Genomic DNA, 6,789 nt, shown 5'->3' with positions numbered 1-6,789 from the left:
AATTTAATATATATTAAGATACGTATCGTTTTTTACATATATCGTATCGAATTATAAAATACGTATTTTGTATGTTAGGATAATTATTGTCATGTTTCCAATACATGCAAATAACAAAACTCCTTCAGATTTGCCGAAAGTTAAAAGCACCCACAGATTTTGAAAAGTAACAAAACTCCCTCAATTTTCAATATAATAAATGAGAAATAATTTCTAACACAAAATTATGGCCAAAGGACTATTTCCCACCCAAGTATAAGTGAGTTCTCAAATTCACACTCATAAGGTTTGAAAAACCCGAAGTCTTACCCATAATGTAATTACTGTTAAAATTTTTAGTTAGAAATATGAGTAAAATCATTATTTTATTAATAATAAAAAAAATATAAATTTATTATATTTTTCCCTCTAAGTTTTAAAAACTAACAACTTTACTCATAACTAAAGTTTTCTGATTTTAAAAAGTCACATTTTCCCTCCAAAATTTTTCTTCACCTTTTCGGCCACCATCTCTGACCCTAACAACCTCTACTCTCCACCCTAAACCTTTGGTCAATGCACATAGACAAATCTGAAAAGATTGTTGAAGATGAAGAGATTCGGACTCTTCGTCAACGAAGAGATCTAAATCTCTTCGTCGTCCAGATCTTCTCGTCGACGAAGAGAATTTCTTCATCGACAAAACGAAGAGAATCTCTTTATGGACAAAACGAAGAGATCTAGAATCTCTTCCCTCAGATATGAAGAGATATAGAATCTCTTCCCCGAGATCACTTCGTTCTTTGCCAACAAAGAGATCTAGATCTTTTCATTGGTGAACAAGCTTCGTCATCGTCCATTCCAGATCGTCGGAGGGAAAGAAAAAATTCAAAGGTTTTGGGGAGGGGGGATATGATTTTTCAAAGTTTAAAAATTTTTGGAGGGATGAAATGTTAGTTTTTAAAACTTAAGAAAGAAAAATGTAATAAATTTTATATTTTTTTAAATATTATTAGTAAATTAATGATTTTATCTCTGTATTTAACTGAAAATTTTAACTCTAGTTGATCAATAGATGGGATTTCAAATTTTTCAAACCCTATGGGTATAACTTTGCAATCGCATCTAAACTTGGGTGGGACATAGTCCTTTGGCCCCAAAACTATCTGAGCAAATACCACTTATTCTTTTATGATTAAATGAAAATGATATGAATTTGAAAATGACAAGTAATTGCTGTATATTTTTTTATTCCTCAATATTCAAAGTTATTGCTCATTTTTACAATTAAATTTATATTTTTTTTATGATATATATTATTTAATTAATATATATATCACTTTGGATTCAAATCAAACTAATTATAGTTCGAAAGCTAGTTTGGTTTGAATTAAATTAGTTTAACTTAAATTTAAACCAAATTTGATTTATTTTTGAAACTGAGAACTCAAACTAAAAAGGAGTTCGAACTTGATTTATAGTTGAATTCAAACTATACTAATCAATTATTAAAACAATATTATTTTATTTATTATTAAATAAAATAATATAATTTTGTCAATGAGTCACGAATTTAAATTATGAACATAAGTCTTTGATTTGAACCATAAATTTAAGTCAAACTCAAACCTAATTCAAACTAAATCATTTTTATTCGAACTAAACTTATACCCCTTTAAATTTTGGCTTGACAAATTCGAATTGAATTATATGTCATTTGAACTGCCGTCCCGATTTAAAAAACATTGGTTTTAATTATGTTACCTTAATTTCAAGATTGAAACTAAGATTATAATTAATGAACGGCTTTATTGATTTTTATCAACAGAAATTATTCTTGAACTGAATTGGGTCAGTCTTAAACATGGGATGGATCGGATCTCTATACTAATGGAAATGGGTCGAGTTGAGTAGCATCACTGAGTCATCTACCGATTGGGCTCACCGGCTGGTTGGGCTGCTGACTCATCCACTCGCTCAATTTGGAAAGGAATGCAATGGGAGCCATGAGAGCAGGGGGTTTGGCCTGGGATACAGTTTTATTTTGACGTGGGCAGCCAGTCTTAATACCGGCACCAGCACCTGCACCACTACCACTTGCATACCCTGTACCAGTACCATAACCGGTACCTGTGCCAGTTCCCGTTCCACTTCCCCAACCAGTACCAGTAGCATAACCAGTACCTGTGCCACTTCCGAACCCAGTGAAAGTACCAATACCAGTCCCTGATCCGAAACCTGTTCCGGTACCAACACCAGTCCCAGATCCGAAACCTGTTCCTGTACCAACACCAGTCCCAGTACCAAAACCCGTGCCTGTGCCCATTCCCGTTCCACTTCCCCAACCAGTACCAGTAGCATAACCAGTACCTGTGCCACTGCCAAACCCAGTGAAAGTACCAGTACCAGTCCCTGATCCGAAACCTGTACCGGTACCAATACCAGTCCCAGTACCAAAACCCGTACCTGTACCTGTACCAGTGCCCATTCCTGAACCAAATCCCGCAGCACCAGAACCGAACCCAGTTCCAGATCCGTACCCAACTCCAACCGCCTTCTCGATTACGACACCAACGCTATCAACTTTCAGTTTATCATTCAAGAGAAGTCTATGAGCGAAACTGAAGCTTAAGCATAGTAAGAAGAATGAAAACGTGGAGGCAAATTGTTGCGGTGGAGCCATTTTTGGCGAAGCTGGCTTCTTCGCATGGTTCTGAATGTAGGTTTTAGAAGGCTGTATATAGATTTGAGGATGTGCCGGAGAGAAGGAGAAATGGAGTAAAACGCAAAACTCCTGGCCATGACTTTTGGTTAGAATCTGGAAGCATGGAGCTTCTGTGAAGAGTGATTTATGAGCTTCTTTTACGTTCATGGAGAGAGAGTGATGATGCCAACTGTTTTTGCATGCTGGAACTTCGTTTTCAGATTACGAAATTTATTTTGTAAAAAGTGATCCCTCCATGTTAGGGTTTTAGTTGCAATTATAACCCTAACTAGTAAATACAAAAATAGAAAAAAATGGTACAAAAATTATAAGAATATAATACGATAAATGATAAAAAGTATGTTTATAAAAAAAACGGTTATAAAATTCTGATACAAAACGTGTATACATGGGTTTAATACGACATATCATTAATAATATGTTTTTAAAAATATAATAATATCAATTATAATTTTAATACTTTTTATAGATTTTTTGATTAATAATTCAAATATAAAATGTCTAATTGATGATTAAACTTAATATAATATAATATATAATTAAGATTCAATCATCACAAAAAATTATAGAGAGAGGTTAGGGATTTGGATAACAAAAAATTGGGTTTTTTATTTTATATAGTTATGTCATTATGGTAATTATTTGAATATACAAGGTATATTTTTATACTTTAAAAAATTTTAAAAAATGAAAAATATAAAAAATGACAAAAATACGTGTTTAATACGAAAACATATAAAATACGTGTTTAATACATTTTGAATTTAAAAATTTAGATCGATGTATTTAAAACACGAATTAAATGCTAATAATTTACGTTTTTACAAACTAATTATAACTTGAAACTTTAAACCCTCCATAATTAGTTGGTTGTATTTGTATTAAAAGAAAATACGATGTAAAATCCTTAGTTGAAGAGTGTTAATTTATGTTTTACTTAGTGGTTGGAAATGAGTCGAACCCTATCTTCCAGAGTATAGTCCAAGCTAAGCTCGTTTTGAACTCGAACATGTTCACTTTGAATTCAACCTTATCTTTAGTTAGGGTTGGAAATGATGTCATTTACTAAGGGTTCAAGTAAGCTGTACTTGGCGTGTGAGTCAAGCAAGCCGAGCACGACCTTAGTTTGAGTTCGTTTCTGGTTTTACTTTTTAGCTTATACTTGGGTTCGTATTCGTTGTCTCAGACTTATGTTCGAACTCGTTCAAATTAAATTCGTTTCAAGTTCGAATAAACTCGTTTCGAATATAATCCTACTTAGTATGATTGAATTAAATTTTTCTTGCAATCTACCTCTCATTAATTTAGAAGAGACGTCCAAGTGTTGTGTATGCTTTCGGGGTTTTATTGTGTTTTGACATTAGATATGGTATAATCCCAAAATACAATAATTCTGGGTCGTGACATGGGTGCGGGTCGTGCTTGGAGCCGAGAAATACAGCCTGACACGACATTGTTCATAATTTTTTTTAAAAAAATTATTAGTTATTTATTATTATATGAGAAATCCAAAAAATTAACATAGAAAATTCAAAAGTAATTTTTAATGATATAAAAAAATAAAAAGTAATAATAAATTATTATTGATGTTATGAGAAAACCAAAAGTTTAATGCTGCAAATCTAAAATTATTAATTATTTATTATTAATATTATTGACAAAATCAAAAGATCGGTATAAAAAATCTAAAAGACATAACAAAATATAATAAATTTTTTTTATTATTTTATAATTCCTTCCTCTTTATTCACAATAATTGTTAATTTTTATAATTTTATTATTAAATTATAGTTTTTTATAATATATATTATTTTAGTAATATAAATGTCATGAGTAATGTTATGTACATTTATAATAAATATTAATTTAAGTACCGATAATAATATATCATTATATGAGTAAGTGTTATTTTTTCTTTATTCAAAATTACCGATTCACATAATGACAAATTATTATTAGTATTTAAATTAATACTAATTATAAGTATACACAATTTTATTTTATATATCACACGTATGATAAATCTTGTATTGAAAAGTACGATTCATAACATTTTCTTAATTATAAGCGTTTTGTGTAACATCTTTGATTTAACTGTCCGACCCACTATTACAATATTATTTATTTTGGATACATAGTTTATCATAATTTTATTTTTGGGTTTAACAGTTTAAAACTATTTTGACAATTTAAAGAGTTTATAAACTATTTAACTAGTTTCTTCTTTTCATCTCTAAGTAATATGAGATATATAAACATATTCAGTATCTATTTTGTATTTTGCTAATGAGGAATTTGTCTAAAGATATCATATTTTGTTACATTATGAAACCGTTGGGAATATTTGTAACTTTAATTATTATTATCATTTTCCTTTTTTAATATTATTGTTTTAATTATGTGTATTTAGTTTCGAATATCTAATTGAATTCGATCTTCGGAAAAACATTTTATATCACATTACTTTAGAATCCTTGGTAAAAATGGGAAGTTTTAATTTCAATATTGAATTAATCCTCTAATTAATGAGGGGCTTTATTATTTTTTTCAACTTGTTTAATAGAAATTATTCTTGAACTGAATTGGGTTAGTCCTAAACATGGGATGGGTATTGAGTCATCAACCGAGTAAGGAGGCTTGGACTCACCACCTGGTTGGACTGCTGAGTCCTCAACTCGCTCAATTTGGCAAGGAATGCAACGGGAGCCCCGAGAGCAAGGGGCTTGGTTAGGGGTACAATTATTTTGACGTGGGCAGTCAGTACTAATACCAGTACCAGTACTATAACTGGCATATGCTCGGAAACCTGCACCGGCTCCAGCTCCACTTGCCCAACCAGTTAAAGTCCCAGTACCAGTCCCTAACCCAAAATTTGTTCCGAACCCTGTAACAGTACCATAACCGGCGCGTGCGCGAAAGCCTGCGCCGACTCCATTTCCACTCACCCAACCAGTATCTGTACCCATCCCAATGCCACTTCCCCAACCATTTCCACTACCAGTGCCAGTTCCTGATCCGAACCCTGTTGCAGTACCGAAACCAGTCCTACTTCCAAAACCCATACCTGTACCGGTGGCGGTTCCTGAACCAAATCCAGTACCACCAGAACCGGACCCAGTTCCAGCTCCGTACCCAACTCCGACGGCCTTGTCGTTATCCAACTTTTCTTTCTCGCTATTGATGACAACAACACTATCAACTTTCAGTTTACCATTCAAGAGAAGTCTGTGAGCAAAACTGAAGCTTAAGCATAGTAAGAAAAATAAACATGTGGAGGCAAATTTTTGCGGTGGAGCCATTTTTGGCTAAGCTGGCTCCTTTGAATGGTTCTGAATGTAAGTTTTAGGGGGGTGTATATAGATTTGAGGATGTGCCAGAGAGGAGGAGAAACAGAGTAAAGCACAAAAGTCGTCGTTATGGTTTTTGGTTGGAATCCGGAATCATGGAGCTTCTGTGAAGACTGATTTATGAGCTTCTTTTACGTTCATGGTGAGAAAGTGATGATGCCAACTGTTTCTGCAAGAACCTGCGTTTCAGATTATGAAATTTATTTTAAGTGAAGGCAAATATTACTTTAATGAAAGTGTTTATCACGCTTCAAAGCCTTCACTTCTTGCTCTCTATATTGCGTCAATTTTTGCTAACAGAAAACACCCTACTTTGAAATATTGGTTTAGTTCTTTAAAACGTTGTTAAAAAGAAAGTTCATTACATTCAGGTACATGGACATTCAAACTTCATCTCCAACGCCTTCTGCTTCTGCTGCCTTAAGACTTTCAGCCAACATTCGGTCTCTGTTCCGCATTTGTCCCTCTACAGCAACCATATACAGGCCTATACAAAATAACATTATGTAACTATCCTCAATAGCTTGTGGAAGAGGTTAAAAAAGGGCAAATCTAATGATCTGTCAATCAAACAAAATTTGGTAAGCAAAAATCTGATAAAAGAGTTTAGCAAGACATACTGATTGCACTTCCAATTGCACATGCCCATAGAATCCTAATGGACCAATTATCTCCAATAACTGAAAGTCTGAGAAATTTCACTGTTGTGGAATGCCGCCAAGGAGCTCGGGAGATCAA

At 33.0% G+C, this 6,789-nt stretch overlaps 1 protein-coding gene across 1 annotated transcript; it reads right to left on the bottom strand.

Annotated features, from left to right (window-relative positions):
- Window positions 1–1,903: 1,903 nt before the first annotated feature.
- On the bottom strand, window positions 1,904–6,003 carry LOC123201711 (putative per-hexamer repeat protein 5). The gene is made up of 2 exons (XM_044617275.1): window positions 5,329–6,003; window positions 1,904–2,692 (listed from the first exon to the last, which is right to left on the bottom strand). The coding sequence occupies exons 1-2, from the start codon at window positions 6,001–6,003 to the stop codon at window positions 1,904–1,906; spliced, it is 1,464 nt and encodes a 487-aa protein (XP_044473210.1).
- Window positions 6,004–6,789: the final 786 nt, after the last annotated feature.

The sequence above is a fragment of the Mangifera indica genome, chromosome 18 (assembly GCF_011075055.1).
Source record: "Mangifera indica cultivar Alphonso chromosome 18, CATAS_Mindica_2.1, whole genome shotgun sequence".
Classification (NCBI taxonomy): Eukaryota; Viridiplantae; Streptophyta; class Magnoliopsida; order Sapindales; family Anacardiaceae; genus Mangifera; species Mangifera indica.
The sequence above is the reverse complement of the archived record's forward strand: the minus strand, read 5'-3'. Positions and strand labels throughout refer to the sequence as shown.

Bases quoted from the DNA above. Each gene is read 5' to 3' on its own strand.
- LOC123201711 (XM_044617275.1), bottom strand. From the start codon at position 6,003: ATGGCTCCACCGCAAAAATTTGCCTCCACATGTTTATTTTTCTTACTA. The intron at 2,693-5,328 runs GTTGATGACTCA...ACCTACATTCAG, and splicing joins AGTCCAAGCCTCCTTACTCG to AACCATGCGAAGAAGCCAGC.